This window comes from Trachurus japonicus, chromosome 17 (assembly GCF_045865225.1).
Source record: "Trachurus japonicus isolate A0001 chromosome 17, Traja_1.0".
NCBI lineage: Eukaryota > Metazoa > Chordata > Actinopteri > Carangiformes > Carangidae > Trachurus > Trachurus japonicus.
The window spans coordinates 34,792,465-34,815,650 of record NC_140923.1 but is presented as its reverse complement, the minus strand read 5'-3'; the positions used below and the strand labels follow the sequence as shown (position 1 = coordinate 34,815,650).

The following is a 23,186-nucleotide window of genomic DNA, read 5'->3' as shown; positions in this document are numbered from 1 at the left end:
ATTTCATTAGTCAGTTTTGAAACCTGTCAACATGTGTTCACAGTAACTGGTGCGGTGTGGTGTAGGACATATTTTTGACCACTCCTGACTATAACTGTCTGAAAACTACTAGAAAATACAAATTTGCTATGGTAAAAAGAGACATGCTGCTGTGTGATACTGTGATAGTGGTTATAAAAAATAGGCTCATATCCAAAGTATAATAGCATTCTCCCTTAAGACTATTTTTTAGGCAAACATCTCGATATGACTGCTTTAAAGTTTGAAATGTGAAATATATCATCTTAATCTGGGATGAAGTTTCACACTATGGCTTTGAGATAAATAGATAAATGCAATATTTCTCTCTGATATAGTAATGGAAACAAGCAAAGAAATGGAAATTCTCAAGCAACCTAACTATCTATTTAGCTCTGATCTGATAAATACTTCCCAGATGTTTGGTCTGTAAAAAAGAAACCATGGAAAAATACCTGTTACACGTGTCCATGATGTCTTCAGATACCTTGTTTAATCCGGCCAACCTATAACCCAGAAATATTATGGTTACATCATATCAGACATATCAGAAAAAGCAGGGGGAAAAACACTCAGAGCAAACAAACAGGAACCTGCAAACTATGAATATTTGATTTTTAAAATACAAATTAAAATATTATTATATATTGTTATATTGCTTATAGATAGATAGATAGATAGATAGATAGATAGATAGATAGATAGATAGATAGATAGATAGATAGATAGATAGATAGATAGATGTGAAGCAACAGTGCTTCCCTCTATCGACAACATTGAAAAGACCACGTGACCTGTGTTTACATCCTCTCCTCAGCTGTTTCTTTCTTCGTCCGCTTCGACACAGCAGCAGCTCGTCCTTTAACTAGTCGCTCTCGGCAAACCGACCAAACCAGCAGCTGGTTAGCTCCGTTAACTAGTCCTCCGGGCTGCCCACGTCTCTGGGTGACTGTCGGTGACCGTCGCATTGCACACACAGACAGCGCGGAGTTGAGTTAATGCGCCACAGCGTCTGTGAGTGAGTGAGTACCTTTAATTTCTCCTCCGCTAACTGCAGCTTGTGTGCGGGAGGCAGCCAGCCAGAGCCGCCGTCGTGGCTGCATGGTGGTAGTTGAGTTAGTTTAGTGTTAATGTGACAGGACAAAGTGTGTGTGTTGTGTGTTGGCTGTCTGTGCATGAACAGCATGAAGAGACGGGCTTACCTAACCTGCTTTGTCTCTTGTTTTGATGATGGCGCACTCGGGCCCACTACAGCTAGCGTTAGCCCGGGTTAACTTTAGCTCCGATGAGCCCGACAACAACAACAACAAGAACAGCAGCAGCAGCAGCAGCACGGCTCCTAGTGTTTATCGCCTGATTATAATTTACGTTTGCAAAATTCAGACTTTTTTTTTAAATTATATAAACACACCGTGTCCCTCATTTTAATGCGTGCATATGAGTGTGTGTTATGCAGGCTGTTCAAACAGAGATTTAAGTTACATCAGGCGGAAGAGGCAGCGAGAAATGAACGCTGTCCTTTCTCGTGGTTGTTTTTGTTTTGGTGGGACTGGCTCATAAAAGCTGCAGCGGTGATATTGAGCCTCTTCTTCTTCTTCTTCTCCTTCTTCTCCTCCACAAACCGGTTTAGCCAGTCGCTGCTAAAAGATTGAGGTTAATCGCACTGCAGAGAGCAAGCTCTGGACGGTAACTGCGTTTTTGGTGGAGAACAAAAGCTGCATGAATACACAAACCCACACACGTATACACACACAGACACACATACACAAACAGCCTCTTCTCAGTGTTTGTCATGTGTTTGTATTGAGTTGCTTGACTGTGTGTTTCTCGCAGATGTGCACGGTCGGGATTAAGGAGCAGCCGTGATTATTAACGCTTGACAACGTTTCATGAAAAACACTGTTGTTGTTTTGCTCCGTCGTCACACGCAGTGCGAGGAAAGTGTCCCGGCCTCTGATTGGCTGACAGGCTGCCGTCTGTGTGGCAACTGCAGCACGTGACCAGGTAGGCAGTTGATTGGCTTCATCAGGTGTCAGTTGTGGGGAATCAAGGAACATCTGTGAGTGATCAGAAAATTAGAAACACCTGTGCGATGGGAAGAAACACTGTTTCTGAAGGTGTTCCTAATGTTTTGGTACAGTCGGGTTGCTCACATGGCATCTAATGAAATCAAAATCATCTGTTTGATCTTGTGAAATTATTAAGCTCTTGTCACTTAATGAATAATATAGCCTATATAAAAAAACACAACTCATAAGTTTTGATCTGTGAGCATTACCTGTTGCTGTGCTGAAAGCAAGAAACACCACAGTTTTAAGTGACAGCTACTAATATGATTAACATCAGCATTAATTAATATAGCCTAACTGACATAATTGAAAATAAGGCACTACCTTTTACAGCACATGTATCTAGGCTACTTGACCCAACTAATAGAGGTTTAATTTTCAACTGTAAGGTGACGGTGAGTGAACTCAAACTATTGGTTTGACATAGGCTACATGAAAAGTTTGACTGACTCTGCTGGAGCAAAAGTGACAGTCTGTTGTTTTTTTTAATAACATGTGCTTTAAAGCATAGGTGGAGAGGAGCTGTCCGATTTACTGATTAACAGAATAACAAGTTCTTGGTTTCTTACTTTCTTCATTAGCCTACACAACATCAACATCTATGCTGTTGCAACTAATGTTTACCACCAGATGATTAATTTTGATTAATTTTGTGTTTAGTCTCTAAATTCTTTCAAAATCCAAATTGATAGTCCAAAACCCAATAATACTCAGTTTACTGTCATAGAGGACAGAACAAGGGAAAAGCTAAAATCATTTCTGAACATGCTTTCTGAAAATACCCCAAAATCTACCAGTTATTTTTGCAAATGATACTTAATTATAATGTCAGACAATAATAGAAAATATCACTTATAATTTCACAGTTCCCAGGATGGTGTTTTGTATTATTATACAGAAAATATTCACATTAAGGACTCTGAAACCAATTATGTTTTTGTTAAAAAAGAAGGCATTTTAATGATTAGGTAATTATGAGTTGTTAATAATTTATTTTCAGTAGATCAGGTAATTAAAAAAAACCATTTTCAGCCCTAGTTGCACAAACATCTCTGTGACCCAACTTGAGAGCAGTTTAGTCTGTTTCCTTGCTGGCAGCGCTGTGACATTCTCATCACACATCAGATAAGATAAAAGATGGATAAACTATTTACAGTTTCCAAGTGATCCTCGGAGGCGGCGTGACTGTGTAGAAAATCAATGGCGTGATACAAACTGTCTTAGTTTTATCCAGATGACGCAAACTAACGGTAAAACGTCATTGCTTGAGTTTAAAATGTTTTAATTTGAGCCAAAATTATAATCATAATCCAAACCTATACGATGCCTCCTTGGATACACAGAGACAGCAGGAGTAAAACTAAGAGAACCCAGAGGAGCATAAGAGACGCAGAGAACTGCAGAAGTGGGGCCTGTTGTTGTTGTCAGCCTGGCACAACACAGGCCTTAACTGTCACATCTCTCGGCTGTTTCTGGCTAATTAACACAGAGTCTGGTGGTCACATTTGCATAAATAAAGAGTGATGCAGATACAGTTGTAATTAAGTCTGAAGGCACCACAAGATCATTACCACTAGCTTGAGGATGGAGTCAGATAGAAAGCCTTACTGTTGCCTAAATCAGGAGGGTTTATCTCCCGCTGAGCATGGAAAAAGTTCAGATATTCAGCTCTTTCCTACGTTCTCATCTAAGGAAGATGTTAAAATAAGGTTCATTATGCTGAACAACTCAATATAGTTCCCTTTACTGATGAAATACTTTCAATAACATGCTCCAAAACTGTTTAACTGCAAAGGGAGACACACTCATTAACGTGGCAAATATATTTTTAACAGAAATGAATCTTGTGAACACATTATACAGACAAAAAAAAAAAATTATAACAAAGTAAATGGCTGAATTGACAAAGTAGAGATGTAAATGGAGGTTATGCGTGAGCCTCATGTTTATTCATCATGACATGCTTTCTTCTGTTGTGTCAGAAGATACTGACATGCTTGTTACCTTAACCTTTAATACAGTAGAAGCAGGAAAATGGGCCCAAGGTCATGGGGTCAAAACAATTAAATGTTTTTTTCCCCCTTTTTGACCGTATTAAGTGGCTGCAGTGACTAAGAGTATGTAATGAGAGATGAAGTGTAGTAAGAGTTTGCCTTGATGAGGTCAGTAGGTCAACAAAATACAGACAGATTACTCCTTTGAGGAGCATGAATATATGCAGAAAATAGTATATAGTCTTCCACCTTTAAGTAAAATCAGAATTTTTTTTCATATATTTTATGCTTTAGGAAAGACGAGGCGGTAGATGAGACTTCATCAACCAGATGAGGCAATCATCAAATTCATTAGCACTAATAGACCAACTGACTGACTAACATTGCTACACATACAGTAGTACCATTACCGTGGCTATAAATTAGCATGAGCTTCACAAAGGTAATATTTATTACAGGATGGTTGTGTTGAAATGAATTACAGTCTACAGGTGCTTCATCATTTTCATTCCACTCAGTCTGGAGAGGAATGCGGCGCACTACCTTTTAGTCACAGTCTTTGCACACAGAAATATTCTGGCATACATGACTTCAATAACATATTCCTCTCAGGTAACATGAGCTCCTCTATGAAATTTGCATTTGTAGAACAAACTGGGTTTGCACATGTTGAATTAATAATACATTTGGTTTCACTGACACATTTGTCGCAGAATTTGTTTTTGTACAGCCAGATCGAATTAATTAAACCTTTTCAAGTTTTGCTGTCTTCTTTTAGATAGTATGGGAGGCCGGTGGGTTGTGTTTGTAGAGAGATGTTGTTTCTTATACCAGTGAGATACTGGAAGTCAAGTTGGCAGAAAGGATTATGTGTTTAAAAAGTTTATTAGATGCCAAAATGGCTTGTTTAACTCACAGACAGGGTTTTACAACACTGGGAGGTTAGTACTGCAGTAGTTCTGTCATCGCTTGTCCCAACTATCTCTTCAGCAGAAAAGCCACATACATTTTTTTTTTTGTGCCACACACTGCAGTGGCGTTTTGGATGGACCTCCCCTGTAGGCCCCCTCAGTTCCCCAATTTTAAATTTATGAGCGGAGCTATGTTTTTTCCTCGCAGAGTGAATGTCAGTGCAAATTCGGCCTCATCCTTCAATGTGAACTTTAGATGCTCACATGTTCTGCCGCTATAAAAATGTGGCAAAACATTCACACACGGCCTCCAAGAAATATACATTAGGCAAGATTTGCAAATTAGAATTAAAAGATAAGAACATTATTAATCACAAGTGACCACTATATTAAGTACTTTAGGTGTCCTACTGTAAATTCTACCTTTGTGAGGTTTATTGCTCATGTTGCCAGAATGTGCCGCATGAACTATGTATGTGTTCATCACTAAGTAAAAGCTACTGTTGTTTGGCAGAATAATAGAAACACACCGGAAAGTGATGAAGTCCAGAACGAACAACAAGAATTTAATTAAAACCTCTGTGACAGTGTCGATAAAAACAGAATAGTATACCTAGACTTCATTGCAGAGCACTTGTATTGGATTATATTATAAACTATGCAGGTAAGTGGCCACTGAGTGTTTATATCTCACAGTTATTATTGCTTGAAACAAGTCAGTGATTACGAATGCCTAAATCTGCCAGAGCAGCATCACAAATTAATCCTGTATCCCCTCGATAGCAAAAATGAAGTATGTGACTGTGAAGAGTTGAGTTTTTTTCACACATGATTATTTTCTACTAATACACGTTATATTGGAAAAATGCTTTTGCCACATAGGTATGAATATAATTTCCACCCTGCTAGCAGCGCTACAAATTGTCTGATAAAATGTGCAGAGTAAATGCAGCTAGCCGTGATGATTATCACTTTACCACACACACCGCTGTTGATCAGCGGTGTGTATGTGTACACGTCTTGGGTGTGCTGCCTAGACAGGCCTTCGGTATTTAGTTACAGCACCAGAGTTGTTCTCGTGTTGCTGGAGGATCTGTCTCTAGTTTCGTCATCCTGCTTGGTTTAGTCAGGTGGCTGTAAACGGGTCACGGTAGCCCGTCATGAGATGAAATGGCATCCACGCACTTTCCATACTCCCCGGGGGTCACCCCAGGACTTCCTGTGTGTGTTTACCAGTGGATTCCTGTTTACAAAGAGACCAATTCTTCCAGTTTGAGACTAGCTTCACTGCTGCACCACATGCTATTACCTATCCGGCCTTTCTTGATTTGTCTTAAAGGACTGGATGAATAATGACCTGTTTCAAGACTGGGTTATCACTGCTAAGACTGCATGGCAGTTCCCGAAAGCAATTTGACTATAGAATACCTCTGCTGACCCATTTTCCTGGATTTCCTTTCAACTGCAGGCGATTCAAAGGACTATGCATTACAGAGAGGACGAGGGGAAAAACTGGGATAAAAAATACACTGCTGTACAATCAGCGATGGTGAGCGAATCAATGGCTCTTTTTGCCTGCGAGAAACAGCCAATGGAAAATTACCTTACCAGGCCTCCCACTACAAAGTCACCTCTGAATTTAATCTTTATTAGCTGAGTCAGATGTGGAGATGCTGAGGAGGCAGAGAGCGATTTCAAGACTTGTCTCCCTCAGCTTCAGTATACCCATTCACCCTTTGGCAGTGTGGGATATTATTGTTATCAGAGTATTTATAAAACGTTTAAATACCTCTTAAGTGTCACAATGTGGTGCTTTTATAAAGAAGTATTACACAGTAAAGCTAGTAGCTCATATTTTTTATCTAAATAACTGTCAAAGATCCAGGGATAAGGGCATATTTTTTGCAAAAACACATCCCAGAGCTTTCCTTTTTGGTTTGTGACCTCTTAAAAGGAAACTATCTTTCTTTTTTTGTGACCCCTCATTACAGGTTATGGCCTCAGTGTAGCAATTAGATGTGAGACCAAAAAGTCGTTTTACCTTCTCAGATTGTTTCACGTGTGGTGTGCAGAAAGTATTTACTGCTTTACAAGAGAAAAAAGGCATGAAACCAGAGAGAAATTCGCTAAAACAAGTTGGCATTTAAAAGACATGTATGTTATGAGATGGCTAGAGTTGCTAAGACAGATGCAATAGATCCCACCCTCTCAAAGGTTATAATGTTCTTTAGAGGAAACACTGCAGTGCACTGCAACACTAAACTTTAGTGTTGCCTCAGAAAACAGGACTCCACACGGGCCTTTTTTCTAGTTAATACGCTGATTCTTGTATCGACATGAAAGCTTCATCAGGACGTGATTAGAATGAGTTTAATGTTCTGTGAGAGGAGTTTCCTATCAGAAACTCATTATGTCAGTGAGGAAAGACTAAATAGTAGAGACAGCTCTTGGTGAGATGATGTGGAGTTAAGTGTCACCAGGAAAAAAAAGCTTTGGAAATGATCAGAAAGTCTTGGTTTCAACAAACAAAATGATAGTAGGAGTTATTGCCCCACTGTTGTGTTACACTGCTCTAATTTTAGCCAGGTGTACCTAATGAACTGTAGTAGTGTATGGCCTAGATGCTCCTTTTTTATATTTCCAGGTGAATGAGATTTAAATAAGTGATTGTGCGGTTAATCTATGAGTAGCTCTTTCTTATCCCCATTACGCCGGATGGCGCATAGGGCAGCAACAAAGTCCCTCCAATCTATGAGTAGAAGCAACGTATAATAATATTGTTGGTAATTCCCTGTCTGGTTGTTTCATCCAACTGTTTCTCTCTAGATTTTCCATCAACTTAAACATGTCACAACAACACAATGTGTATTAATACTGTAAAACAAAACTCTGTGTGCTATGATAGATGATTTCATCCATATTTCAGTCCTCACCCCTGATGTCAGCTTTATATTACACAACCCCACCCTCACCCTGTGGACAGCAGACTCCACTGACGTAAAAACTGAGACACTTAGGCTGACAGTGTCAGCTTTACACCGGGATTTGGTTGTGACAGTGTCTGAGGCAGTCGGTGAATTCAGTCTATTAATAAAATATTAGAACTGCAGGTATTTCTTATTTATTGTTATAGTCAGAATAATTATCATTCACCTGCCTTTTAAAATTGTTTACACTTCAATGTCAGGAAAGCTCAGGCAGCTCCACACTTTAACGTTGCTTGTTTTGTCCAGACAACAGTGTAGAAACTAACTCCTGACTTGAAACAATAAATACAATGCTAACAAAAAGCAGATCAATTCTCTTGTAGGTTCTCAAAGCATTACATATGCAGCATGTTACACTCATTTGTTAGAACTGGAGATAGTGTGACACATAAAAATGATTCATACTTCTACTACTACTACTTTGTTAATGTGATGAATGGAGCTTTTTCATGGCCGATATATTGACACATCACTGCAGGAGGATCACAGGTGTAACTAATTATATTAACGGCCCAGTGTGTAACACTGGAGTCCTGGAACTCGCATAATCTACATACAGTGCAGATATAATGAGGGATTTCAAGTGCACCTGTGCTTCTCCTCGTGTCACACAACACAATTTATGCTGATAGAAAAAAAAAGAAGAAAATGATGTGCTGCCTTATTAAGGCCACAAACAATGTTATTTAAATTCATTGATGTTGTATTATTGGGCTGTTTTCAAACATGCCAGTTTGATGAATACATCAACATTTTCATAAATAAAGAGAAGTTATTTCGTTTGGCACATTGCTAATGCATTTCAAAACATCAACTTAATCCTGAGGGGAACTAATTAGGAAAAGAAAACTGTAGCATAATATGTCATTGATTCTTTAATCTGTTTCGCTCACAGATGTTAATTTTTCATCTAAAGTCGGTCCCACTTGTGGGGCATTATTAATAAATCTTTCTTTATATCAGCATCTTAAATCTGCACTCCATTCGCAGAGACATATTCTTTAGTAAGTGTAATGCCATAACATGTTGATTTGATTTTTCTCAGGTCATTTGCTACTTGGACATGTCCGTCGTCTGAAGTGACGCTTGAGGAGTCACAGCGGCCGGATCCTTCAGCCAGCCATTCATCTTCATGCCACTGTGAGGAGGAACCGCTCGTCCTGAGTCCGACTTCGCCCCTTGTGTTGTGTCTCTTCTCTTTTCACCATGGGGGGAGCCGTGAGCGCTGGGGAGGACAACGACGACCTCATTGATAATCTGAAAGAAGCTCAGTATATTCGCACAGAAAAAGTTGAACAGGCTTTTCGGGCCATAGACCGCGGTGACTACTACCTGGACGGCTACCGGGACAGTGCTTACAAAGACTTGGCGTGGAAGCATGGCAACATACACCTGTCTGCTCCGTGCATATACTCTGAGGTGATGGAGGCCCTCAAACTGCAGCCAGGACTTTCTTTCCTCAATCTGGGCAGTGGGACTGGCTACCTGAGCACAATGGTTGGCCTTATCATTGGTAAGCCTTTCTCCACAACTGCTTCTTTTTCCAGATGTGAGATGTTCTCAGATGTTGTATAAACTAATCTACCTACCTTACTAATTTACCAAAAAAAAAAAAAAAACAATTATCAGTTATTTACTTGATTCATAAACTAATCATGTGTTCCATCACATTTCAAAATAAATAGTATAATTTTCCTATCACAACCTCCTGAAACCAAAGGGGCCACCTACAAATAGCAACAGTGCAAAACCTCAAAATATTATGTTTACTATTACATAAAAGATACAACAGCAGTAAATCAGATAATGTTATTTGCATTTCACTAGAAAAATGACTGATGAAGTTGCCACGTAATTATCTGTCTGTCAATCAAGCAAGTAATTATTCTGCTCCACATCATATCATAATAGGTAGTAGGTAATGCTGTTTTATGATATATGATACACGACTTCTTTTTTCCCAAAGGACCATTTGGTGTGAACCATGGAGTTGAGCTCCATAAGGACGTGGTTGAATATGCCAGAGAGAAGCTGGATGATTTCATAAAGAATAGCGACAGCTTTGATAAGTGAGTACATGCTTTGGGGAATACGCTCTCTCTAGACTTAGATGAAAATGTAGAAGTAAAGGTGAGACGACTGGAACCAGAAGAGTGAACACATTCATTTCTTGTTAAAGGATTAGACATGTTACCAATCACATCTGAGTCAAGAGTCAGATGAGAAAGTAGATTTCTTCCTCACATTTGACCATTAAATGTAAGTCTACTGCCAGCAGCGATTTAGCGTAGCTTACAGGTTTCCAACTTGGACTTTTACACGTTTGTACAGATTAAACAGGCAAGACATATCTTGTTAATTATTGAGCTTTCTAAGTGCTGGTTAGCAGATATTTTTAAAAATCTTCAGACAGAGATAGGGCCACTGAAGTTTGTTTGTATGTAGCTTATTTTTAAATGTTTGTTTTGCTTTTTGTAAAGTTCTGCAGTTTTTCAGTGGAGCCCTGGCTTCACTGCAAGCATGAATTAAATGAAATCAATCAATCAATCAATCAATCAATCATCATCTTTTTCAACCAGAGGTGGAAGAATTCAAACCCCAGCACTACTAACAGTTTGCCAGTTTTGCTGCTTTGCACTTCAAGTTTAGCAAAGTAGATGCATTGAAATCTCTCCAATTCAACTCAATGTTTTTTGCATGATTCTGTCACAGTTACAAACATGATGATGAGCCCGAAAGAAAGAAAAATGTGTTTTCCGTGGTTGTTCACCGTCTTTTAGTCACTTTACGTGTTATTATTTTTTCACAGGTTTGAGTTCTGTGAACCAATCTTTGTGGTGGGGAATTGCCTTGAAATCTCAACAGACAGTCATCAATACGACCGCATTTATTGTGGCGCCGGGGTGCAGAAGGACCATGAAAATTACATGAAAGTACTGCTCAAAATTGGAGGCATTCTGGTGATGCCTATAGAGGATCAGGTAAGTGGAAAGCCACCAGAATGATGCAGAATCAACACACCCTGATTGCTGTTCAAAATGCTAACACATGAGGGAAAACAAGGTAAAATAGCTTTGACCTACAAGGCTGGTTATGCAACTTTCACATGCATTATTGAGCCACAACTGCCCCTGGATTTGAGCAGCTGGGTAAGGAGCAGAGGAAGGGCTATATAAGTACATATTTTATTTAAAATTGTGAATTCGTGGTGAGTGTGGACAGAGTGTGGGCCATGTAAGAGGGCATTCAAGATATTTTGGGATGCTGGTGGAAGAAATAGTTGACAGGAACCTTTCCTCGCTAGGGGGGGTAAAGCTTTTGACTGAGGCATGGTCGGGGTTACGGGCAATCTAAGGTATTTAAAGGAAGAAAGAAAGAAGCTGAATTAAAGCAAAGCCTGGATTAGAGTAGATATTGTAACCAAAGGTTTTGATGTTTACCAAAGGCCCGAATCCACTGGAGTACAATGTACTTAAAAATATCAATCAGATGATATACTGCGTTTTTCAAGAAAGTGAATGGCACTAATAAGAACAAAAACAGCCTGCACACTTATGAGTCATGGTGGCGAATGTAATTAAATATCATTTTGATCATGGATCTTGGTAAAATCTAAAGAGTGCTTACAGCCCATATCCACTCGGGCCATGTCTACACTAATGCAAATGATTCTCGAAACACATCATGTTCTCTTTGTTGTGGGCTTTCATCAGCACCCAGCTGACGTTCTCCACTTCCATCTCCACCAGAGCCTTTTTGAAATGACTCTCCAGAGTCGACCAAAATGAAACATTACATTGTGGTTTGGGGAGAGAACAGATCCTTTTGAAAATGTTAACGCACCGTGTCATTGATTATCTTCAAAGTCAGAGGCTAATGTGTGGAGGCAACAATAAGAAACGAGCTTTGAAATGTGTAAACTCTCCCTGTTTGCACTCATGTTATATGTCCATATGACAAATCGCATGACACACACGTCATTGTTACCATACTGCCGCTGTACGTTTATGCTGGCACACGTCTTTAGAGACATAAACAGGAGAGGAGCGCCTTGCATCTGCTCAGGAGCTACTGTTAGCCTTAGCCAGCATGTCGCTTTCAATACAGTACAATTGTACATTTGCCTGGTTTAAGCAGGAAAATGTGAACACCTATATTGAGGCTATATTGAGACAAAAAAAGAGTAATTGCATAGAGATGGTGGGTGTTTTAGTGCTGAATGAAGAGCTCCCCTGGGTGTGCAGTACATTAAAGATGGCTGTGAATGGACGAACCTCACTTTAAGACAGTATCAGCTGGTACAAATGGCTCTGTAAGTGTGTCACTTCAGGGCTTGAGTTTCGATGATGTGTCAGTGAGGGATTAACAATATGACAAAAGCCTGCATACTGAAACTGCAACAATTAGTTAATTGACAAATTAATTGCTAAAGTTTTTCGATAACTGATTAATCACTGCCATCAGAGACATTTCTGAACTGCTCATAACATTGAAGCTGTTCCATTAATATCTCCTGTAGTAAAAAAGCCAGTGCTGCAAATTAATCATCTGAATATAAGAGAATGAGTCACATAGCACATCACAAAACATAAAACACACACAAGAGGATAGAAATGGAAACTTCAGAGTCTCGCCCTTTTGGATGAACATAAACTTTCAAATCTGGACTTTTTTAAAGAGATGTCTGTGATTGTTTCTGATGCTGTGTGTGGGCGTTTGTGTTTTGTCAGGTGTCTTATCATGTTTTTTATTTCCTCTTGAAAGAGAGATGTTAATCTCTGTGAGAGAACAGATGAAACTTTGTGTGGTTTTTGCAGTAGTGGAACAAAGTACTTTGATTTGTCAGGTAAAAACTGGTACTTCTGTCTGTATATATTCTTCTCATTAACACATTTTCAATAGATTTTTTTTTCCATGAATTACCCTATCTTATAATATAAATTTCCATTTGTTCACAAGTGCAAAGACGAAGTGAATGTTTGATGTACCTATTTGATGTGATGGAATATATGCAGATATAAAGAAGGGTTCATTTTTTCTCCAGGGGCATGGTTTACATTTCTCAATGTGCATAGATCTGCCCAACATTATGAGTATGAAGTAACATTCTTAGGTGTGTGAGTGTTATTTAATGAGCAAATACAGTTTTTGTACAGAAATAACTGCTGCTATAGTTTTGTTGTTTATTATTGACACCTTTAGTGATCAACATTGAGAATCATTAGTATGCAGGTGACATACTGAAGGTACATACATATATACCATTTTGATCTCTACAGGTGTCAACAATAGACAAAAAAACACACCGCAGCAATTATTTCTGTGTAAAAACAATATTTACTCATTAAATAACATTCACACACCTTAATATGTTACCTTGCTGAGCTATAGTGGTTGAGCTTAGCCCTTGTTCCCTTGGGTTAAACAGTATTTCATATTTTAGAAGTGCTCAGTGTTGAGTTGAGGTTTTGCCTCTTTATGCAGCTGACCCAGATAACCCGGACTGGTCAGTGCACATGGGAGAGCAAAAACATCTTGGCGGTGTCCTTTGCCCCCTTGGTCCAGCAGAGCAGAGCTGATGGAGAGAAGCCTGATGCTGTCCAGCTGCGTAAGTTACCCAGCCTCAACCAAGCATCGTCGAAAAGAGAAAAAAACTCTTTCAATCATTTTGCTTTATCCGCCTTAACTGCACTGTAAAGCAGGAAATCTTTTAAAGTTAAAGCAGATATCAGTGGCACGGCCGTTTCGGCTAATGCTGTGTTCAAGGCAGGCTTTTGAAACCGTAAGTTACAGCTTCAAGTCACAACTACGACTTGGTAGCGTTCCAGGTAACCCGTAGCTCGTGTTTTTACCGTCCTGTTGTCTGTGAAAGTTCCCTATAACGGCCACTCGTAACTTCCGACCCGTGAACTCGTACCAGATCGAACTGGTATGACTTCACAGGAAGGAAAAACACAAAGTACGAGTTTCCTTGAACGCACCATGAGTTAGCAGCCCCCGCCCTTGTCAGGCATCAATTGGTCCTCGTGCTACGTCACCACATTCACGCGCATCCCTTGGCTGCACACACAGCCCTTCATGCCGTTCTCTCTCCTCATTGGATAACACTTGTATCCCACAAGGAAAATTTTCTCCTCGGGTTACAGCAGAGCAGAGTGACGGAGAGACTCGTGTTTAGGCTGAAATACTTAATGTAAGTGATTGCTGACGGAAAATAGGACTATTTAGGACTTATATTAACAAAAACATTCCACTGATATCTGCTTTAAGCAGTCCATTCAAAGTGATGTGACGAGATGATTCCTAAAGCAATATCTGCTTTGACTATATGAAGTTTGGCCTGCAGCTGCAGAGCCAGTTATTTCCTTTCTATGATATATTGAGACACACTTTTCTCTTTGACAGCCTCACTTGTTTATGCTGACCTAGTTGAAGGACTGGTGCAGTTGTATGGATTATTCCTTTTATTTTATTTTTTTTTGTGGTGCATTGCCCTGAAGGACTGTGTCATCTGTGTTTGTCCTCAGCCCCAGTGACTGTCCGCAGCCTTCAGGATCTGTCTCGGATCTACATACGTCGCACTCTCAGAAACCTGGCCAACGAGGACAGTCAGGGGAAGGGGATGGTGCAAAGAGTCCCCCAGAAGCGCAAACGCAGACGCTGCCGGCGGCGACGCATCAACACCTACGTTTTTGTAGGCAACCAGCTGATCCCCCAAATGGTGGAGAGCGAGGAGGAGGAGCACCCTGAAGAGGAACACAAGGAAGTGGAGGAGGAGGAGGAAAGAGACATTGGAGACATAGAAATCCTCAAGCAAGTGAACATGTTGAGAGAACAAATAATGGCTTTGCCGCTGCCTGAGTCTCTGAAAGCATATTTGCTGTATTACAGAGAGAAATGACTGATTCCCTCGATCATTATGGGTGAGGCTCCTGCTGAAATGCTTTTCTTCACCCTTTTCAGTACAAATGTAGCATTATTTCCATTGAATCTTGATGGCGAAACTGTAACGGAAAGAGACGTCATAGATAATATTGGATAATAATGTTATGATTGTCATGATTTGTTGGCTTTTGTTGACATTTTCTTTTGATTTGTATATCAAAAAAACAAAACAAAAAAAACTATGTAAAAAAGTATTCAAAATGAAAGTAGTTTCCAAAAACCCGTTTTGTGATTCAGATTTTATCACAATATGTCAAAATTTCTGCAGAAGTGTGCAGATAAAAATTGTATTAAAAAACAACAACAAAGTTCTTACTATATTTGTTAAAATATGATCATCATGCTAAGATGAAGACTTTTATTGCACCTTTTTTAGAAGCTTTAACTCCCAGTGTCTGGAGAATTGATGATGCTGAAAGCAGCAAAAGACACTGAAAGGCGAATAAGGCCACATCCTCCCATTTTGAGTTTAGAGACTAAGATGTTCTTGTATAATCATGACTGGCTCATTACTCTTCTGGATATTTGGTTTTAGGTCAACGTGTTTTTACCTTCCTATTTCAACAGAGCATTGAGAGACCAGAGTGGTTCATCATTTTTTCTACAGGGCCCCTTTTGATGTAACTTTTTCTACAGGGTGCTTGAGTTTTCTCACTTTGCATATGAGTAGCTGACATCCTACTTGATTAGATAAGGTGTTGTAGGCCCTCTCTTCTCCATGGTCTCCTTTCCATTGTCAATGAAAATAATACATTCATTTCCATAATCATATCAGAGGTTTGAAATAATGCTGAAACTGATGTCAGGTGTTTTCAGCTTTTTTTTTTTTTTTTTCTAGAGGGAGCTGCTAACGGGGAGATGTCATTGAGTACATGCATGAATTTACTGTATATGTCTTGGGTGTTCCTGACTTTGCTTCACATTTTACGATTGGTCACTGGAGGTGATGTCCCAAGTGATCAAGTTAGGAAATGTTTTGACAATAGGAAAAAAAAGGATTTAATGGCAATTAATCGATTAGATGGCCTTGAGACAAATCTCAAATTCTGTTTCTTTAATTTTTCTTTTCTTTTTTAAATCGACACCAATGCAAAATCAGAATCGCTGAGGATTTTGAAGCCTTTTCGTATCCTGGGCTGTAGAAGAGTCCAGCCCAACAAAGCACCTTAATCTGTAGTCCTCAAGCAGAGAAAAACAAAACTTTTGGAAAAAAAAAGGTGCCATTTTTGTGGCTTAGTTTGTACTGTGGACTGAACTTGCTGTAAATGTAAATCCTGTTAAATCAAAGTACAACTTGCTTGCAGAACGTCCCTGATAGTGATGGCTTTAAGTGCCAACGTACCCCATCACATTAGGATTTCTGTGAGTTTTTCTGGCACAGTACAGTAAATTGAACCCAAGCAATGTTATATTTCTACAAAAAAAAAAAAAAACATTCCACAGTGGCAATTTAAAAAAAAAAAAAAAAAAAAAAAAACGAAACAAAAAAGAAAACAGCACATCACTGATAGATGTCACACTTTTTCGTCATGCTTTACCATCACAGACTTTGAAAATTTCCTTCATCTTACTTTGAATGCATAATTTAGTATTCCAAAAGCTGAGTTGAATGTTGTTGATATAATTCTATACAATAAAAGTGATATATATGTATTGTTATCATATGATTCTGCATACAGTTTTATTTGCATTCGGTTTGTTGTAGCGCCCTCTTGCTGTACTGTATCTTGACACTGGGAACTCTGTAGATCAAAACTCCACTGCTGTCTGTTAAATAGATAAGATATATTAGTGCTATAGGTCTTCATTTTGTTCTGGTGTATTGAAAAAATATTTTGTTTGAAAACGGGCTGATTATTCTATTAGTAGTTTTTGTGTGTGAAGAGGTAACATTTATTTTCAGTAAGGTTTTTTTTCCTCTTTTTTTAACATTCATTCATCAGAAAGCTTTGCAACTAAGCAATAATGGAATTATTTCTCATCACATAATTACCAATAAAAACATAGTCCCATTTGATTTGCATAGTATCCATTAAAGTTCACATAACCAATTACAGGCATGAAACAGTTGATATACCATTATCTAAAATGTAATAGCTAATTAGAGAGGACATTAAGAATTGAAAGCAGGGGACCTACAACCTCGACTCTCAGGTCACGCCTTGCACCAAAGTTAATGGGACTGCTGTGATTTCATTTAATTCGACCACAGAAATGGCACCCGGTAAAGTCATAACCAGTTCTGCTCTGTGCTTAAGTTAAGTTAATTTGTTGAGAGCCAAAACTGTTCTGTTCCTTTTTTTTTTTTTTATCGGGCTTAGGTTGATTTCTCATAGTGTGTGCAGTTCATTTGAAAATGTGTTGTTTCTCCGTAAATGTTTGGCACAAAAATAAAGGTCACAACCACATCATGCCTCTTCTAATCATTGTAACCGCTCATTTTTTTATGTCCCATTATGAGTTTGTTCATCGGTCAAGGAGTCAGATGAGTCTTTGTGGCAAATGCCATGTGGAAACAGTAAAGGTGCCTATGTGATATCCACTGCCACCGTGACCTCAAATACTAGAGCAGAGTGAGGATTTACGAGACGAAAGTCCCAGGATGGATTCAAACCTGGAACGCTATAAAACACCCTTATCAGTGCCAATTTCCTTTTTTATTTTTATGTTGGGTTAATTTGACTAATTTTCAGATGCTGCTTTTGCTGTCTCAGCAGATCCATAACTTTTAAAGTTAGGCTCATTCTGCATGATCAACAGATAAACTTCAATTACATCTCTTTGACATGGTGCAGTGTTAACATGCACAGATGACAACCAGAAACAAGTAGACGGGTTTTTATCCGCAATAAAACCCAAGGGTGTACGTGTTACAGATCTATAATATCTCTTTGACATTCAGTTAACATACTGTCTCCCATTTTTCATTTCCTTTCAAGTAGCTTTTAAGATTCTTCAAATCATATTATTCCACAGTCTGAATGTATGATGTTGTATATTCTATATTGTGTGAAATTGTGGTTCAAGATGCATTTTTGCATGTAAAATAAGGTTTCCTTGCATGAAAAATAGTTTCACATGCTTGAATATGTCTGGGAAGCTACTGTTTCAGACCCTGGAATACCCTGAACTTAAAAGGATACTTCAGAGACTCAGTGCTGCATTTCCATAATCTCAGGGGACTGATGAAAGACAGATAAAAGAAGAATGGTGAAACTAGAAACAGCTGAGGCTGAGATATCCCAACTTCTAGACTCTAGTATGGGTCCAGCTCCAGAACGTCTGGATGCAGCGATTCCCAGTAAAGCGGATCAGCAGCATCTTTCATCAGCTGCAGGTTTCCAAGCCCACGCTACAATAAGTGAACCATGCTCAGGAACGTTTCTCAGACTTCACCACGGCCAAAGCAGCACCCTCCTCAAAATCACAAGTACTTACGATTGCTGCACTTAATCACGAATGGTCTGTGTTTCTGACATATTAGTCGTGTACTTTGTATTAATTGTACTGCACTTATAATCAATAAGTGCAATTTGACAGATACTTGACGTCACTTATGTCTAAGTGCACTTAGAAACCCTGAAGTTATTAATTCACTGTGTGTTCAAGTTATTTTTTCTCTTTTAATTATGGACCTTTTCACCAAAAACACTTGTTTAATAAAATGTGCAAATATCATATCTGAAATAGTCACTGAGGAAACTGAAACCATAATATAAATATGCCTGTATAAAGCAGGCCAACAAATGCTGTGTCTCAAAATATAGTAGTAAAAGCACATCCACGTATGAAGTTCCTGCTTACATGTCATTGAAGAAAAATAGTCAAACACCTTTATCAGTTTTCGTGCCAAGCGTTAGATGAAAATCAAATCCTAACTTATTTTCATTCTAATCACTTCTGTGCATTAATTGTGAATGAAACCACGGCCTTGGGTTGAGTTATCTTATCTAATATTATTTTATCTTAGAGTAAAGACAGGAAACAGCTAAGCTGAAATAGGAGACCAAAATTGTGTTAATTAGTGATAGGCCTATTGTGAACACAGCTAAGCTAACTGCTAGCTGTCAAATCATATTTACATGACTGATATAAGAGTAATTTAGGCTTTAAATGAGGTCAAGTGCAAAATAAGTTTCTCAAAATAGGATCATGAACACTAAGTAGAGAAATCTTACCACCCCTCTGAGAACACAAGAAGCAGAACATCCAGATGTTGTGAGAAATAAAACCAGCCACGAGTGAAACATGTTATAAAAGGTCTTATTTATTAATTTATCACACAGCATATTTGTTAATAAAACATCTGCAAAAAATAAAATAAACCTCACTCTCTAGATCCTGTGTTATAAGGGTATATGCGACCAAGATAATTTTAAAGCACAAAAGCATCTCTCAGACTTTCTTTGCATAGACTGCACCACCATTAGTTTCCCTCAGACACTCACATCAGCTTAACAAGCCCGCACTGTACGAAGCACTTTACTGACCCCATTTAATTTACTATCCTCTAGAGTTTACTGAGCCATGGGCCTCTTGTGTTTGGATCCTACTTTGTAAATGGAAGGTAAGAGCATGACTAATTGCGCTAATTGACCTGAACTCTTTCTGAATATGATAGTTTAGCCGTCACTCTCTTGTATTTATAAACAGTTTAGTGAAGTTTAAAGGGGCATCTCAAACCTTTAGAGGCCATGATGCTACTTTTTTTTCTTTCTACTTTCCTCATGGTGTGTTTTTCTCATTTGTAAATGTAAAGTTTTCTTCTTATATTTACAAGCTGAAGTAAAAGAAAGAAGGAAAAAAATAATAATACTCCAAAAATACACCAATGCTGATTTCATTCTCCTAAATTGGTCCATAGAGTAAATAATGAAGAGAGTACAAGGTTATGCACTATCTACCTAGTCATCTCTGGTGCACATCAAATTAACAAATGCAGTAATCCCTACAAGTAATTGCTCGCCATAATTCATAATTCTTTGAGTTCATTTGAATGTCAGTGTTTATTTACATAATCAAGTTTTGATAGGGGAAAAACATTATGGAAGATGTTTCTAATCATGTTTAAAGGTTTTTTTTTGTCAGATTATGGTTGTGTGGACGGTGACCCTGATTATCCATCCATCCGTCCATCGTTCCTTATCCATATCAGAGCTGCACTTTCACAAAGCCGTCCTATCCGGTTATCCGGGAAACAGCTATATCCTGACCTCAAACACGGGTGTACATCGAATACAGAGAAAAAGAAATGAGGTTACTGAGTATATTCGCACACATGCCTGTCTGAAACCATTCATTTCCTCCACTAATGCTCCAGCAAATTAATAAGTAATTAAATTCAATCAAAACAAAAGTGTTTCTGTGTTGCAAGATCAGACTGATGTTGCCATTTAGCTTTTAGCTGGCCTCGTCACACTCCAGTGGAAAATAAATTTCACTGCTAATTGAATTATATACGCAGGCAAAAAGTTTTCACCTGGAGAACAAACAAAACAAAAATGAAATATATATCCATTGTCCAAGAAATATCCTCGCAAAGCTGCAGATGATGTGTTGTCTGATGTGGGAAAAAAGGGCAAAAATCTGTTTTTCTTAAACCCCATATCATCAGTAAAATGACATAGAAAAGCGGACTACCCTGGGAAAAGAACTCCATTTTTCGTTGTGTCGTGTCGATTATAAGGATGTCTGAGGATCAAGAGAAGGACAAATTCACTTAAAAACATTGTTGAATTACACATTTCATGTTCACAGAGTGTTTCTGTGAAGTTATTCAAAGAAGAGGTTTGTCTTTAAGTTCACAACGATTCCAAGAAATCATAGGAATCTGATGCTTCTTCAGAGATGATCCCCTAAGAGCTCCTCTGTATACAGCTGTCCTCCATAATGTCAGAGTCTGAACATTTTCCACTTCTCCCATCCATCAGTTTAGGCCACGTTTACGACTAAGTGCGGTGTCTTTTTGAAAGGGGTCTGGAGAGGGCAGTGCCTGTCAAGTGGCGTATTTGAGCTTCGGTGTCTGTGAATTACATGAGATACTGGAAAGAGAAGCAATCCCTGTGGTAGTCGCGCTGCCGTGGCTCTCCACAAACATGGGGTCCAGGCAAGCAACTTTGGCAGCAAAAAAAGCGTGAATACAATGAAGCACGGCGAAGAGGTTTGAGAACTCCAACTCCTGGAAAAGAAGAAACCTTTTTTTATCATTTCTGTAACATTAACTGCATTGCTTTTTTTTTCTTCTTTTTTTTCATCTCTCAAAGTTCCTTACCTTTGCTTCAATAGATTTGGAGTCTTGATTTTGGAATAAAAACTTGATCTTGCTCTTTCCATCATCAGATGATCCCTTTAGTTGGGAGAACTTGTATCTCCACAGTACCGCCTAAAATGTAGGAATTACAGCGATTATATGGGTCGACCAAACAACAAAAGTACAACTATATGTCCTTATTTATGCCAATCTAATCTGTGAATCCCTCCTTGTGTCTCTGTTCCATGAATAATTCATGTAAAAATCCACATGGATCCGGTGAGAAATGGGGCACGTCAGCAGATCAACCAGCTACCGGTTGCTGTGAGATATAAACTTGTTACTTTCGCCACTGGGAAATTTAACAAGCCACAGCAATTTTACCTGAAATAGCAGAGCTTCTGTGATTCAATTAGTGTTGAACTGAATAAACAAAAGCTGAGCAGTGAGCCAAGCGACAGTCAGTTTCCAGCCTGACTCCTTAGGTCGACAGCTGGCCACTCTTTTCACATGAGTATCAGTTCATTACAATGCTGTGCTGTAATAATCACTGTAACACCAACCTGATTAATTAGCAGTAATGGAATGTAATTAAGTACATTTATTATTACTTAGTATTTGCTTTACTGGAGTATTTACATTATCTGTTACTTTATACTTTATACTTCACTAGATTACCGTAAATAGAGAATTACTTAGTAGTCCCCTTTCAGTGTTCCTAACTCTTCCTGACCATTGAAAACCAACGCATCTCCAAAGCTGGTGGTGATGTTGGTGTTTTTCATACTTGAAAAAATGATAAAATGATTTTGCTTTTTAAGATGAGTAATTAATTTAATCTATGATTGATAAGTGATTCTCACCACACAACAGAACATACACGTGACAATCTTAAAGAATATGATGCATTTCTGCAGACTCTAACCCAAGTTGCTACAGTATAAACACTTCAAACGTAAAGTAAAATAAAGTAAAATAAAACATATTTCTGCTCATTTTGGTACTTAAACTAAAGCAAATTTGCTAATCAAGTACTCAAGTACTTTAACCTCAGAAATAAGGGTTTAAATACAGGACTGTGATGTAGTGCTTTCACAGTTTGATATTAACTTAAAGCAGAAGTAAGTGGTCCGGTCGTTTTCGCTAATGCTGCGTTCCAGGCAGGCTTTTGAAATCGTAAATTACAGCTTCAAGTCACAACTTACGACTTTGTAGCGTTCCAGGCAACCCACTCGTGTTTTTCCGACCTGTTTTACCGGTGAAAGTCACTATAACGGCCACTCGTAACTTCCGACCGGTGAACTCGTACCAGATCGAACTGGTACGACTTCACGGTCGGAAAAATACGAGTTTCCTTGAACGCACCATAACAGTCCTCGTCCCTACGTCGCCACATTCACGGCGTCCCTTGGCTGCACACACAGCCCTGCATGCCGTTCTCTCTCCTCATTGGATAAAAACTGTAGGATACGATAAATGTTTTCTCCTCGGCTCAGAGCAGAGCAGAGTGACTGACAGACCCGTGTTTCGGTCCAAACACTCTATGTAAGTGATTGCTGTCGGAAGATATAACTATTTAAGACTTATATTAACACAAATATATCACTTACTTCTGCTTTAAGTAAACAGTCTGAATAAATGAAACTTGACTGTGATATTTCTAACTTGGCAAAAAAATCACCTTAAATGAGTTCAGATGTTCGTGAAGCGATATCAGAGTGGAACAGGAAGAGTGTCACCTCATCTGCTCTGCCTTTAAAAACCTGTCTGACTCTTGTTAACCTTGAGAGAGGTGATGATATTTCCATCTCTTTCATGTCAGTCACAGCCACTTGATATTATATCTGTAGCATGTGGAGGATTATATCAGACTCCATTTCCTGGTACAGAGACATTCTCATGAGCTTTGCTCGGCTTCATTTTTGTTGCGTTATTGTTGTTATGTGATTGTGAAGTGAAAGTGCTCGTTCATCGACATCAACAGTAGGTTTCAAATGTTTTTAATTTAAATA

The 23,186-nt window shown here is 38.7% G+C and overlaps 2 protein-coding genes across 9 annotated transcripts in view; one reads left to right on the top strand and one right to left on the bottom strand.

Moving 5' to 3' along the window:
* The first annotated feature begins 795 nt into the window (after positions 1-795).
* On the top strand, positions 796-17,332 carry pcmtd1 (protein-L-isoaspartate (D-aspartate) O-methyltransferase domain containing 1). 8 transcript variants are annotated; one of them, XM_085805604.1, is made up of 7 exons: positions 848-1,032; positions 1,852-2,077; positions 9,025-9,492; positions 9,946-10,048; positions 10,789-10,960; positions 13,464-13,587; positions 14,507-17,332. In XM_085805604.1, exons 3-7 carry the CDS (start codon positions 9,186-9,188, stop codon positions 14,878-14,880), a joined length of 1,080 nt encoding a protein of 359 aa, XP_085661730.1. In that variant the 5' UTR covers positions 848-1,032; positions 1,852-2,077; positions 9,025-9,185; the 3' UTR covers positions 14,881-17,332. The 8 variants fall into 8 exon arrangements, with proteins under 8 accessions (XP_085661728.1, XP_085661731.1, XP_085661730.1 ...); XM_085805601.1 differs by having other exon boundaries at positions 848-1,036; positions 1,852-2,022; XM_085805600.1 differs by having other exon boundaries at positions 848-1,040; positions 1,852-2,022.
* A 1,839-nt stretch (positions 17,333-19,171) lies between these two features.
* sntg1 (syntrophin, gamma 1) overlaps positions 19,172-23,186 on the bottom strand; it is a 33,151-nt gene continuing 29,136 nt past the window's right edge. The window contains exons 18-19 of the mRNA XM_085805595.1: positions 21,196-21,306; positions 19,172-21,102 (exon numbers count right to left, since the gene is read on the bottom strand). Of these exons, the coding sequence (XP_085661721.1) occupies positions 20,920-21,102; positions 21,196-21,306 (294 nt within the window). The 3' untranslated portion in view covers positions 19,172-20,919. The remainder of the gene's footprint in view (positions 21,103-21,195; positions 21,307-23,186) is intronic.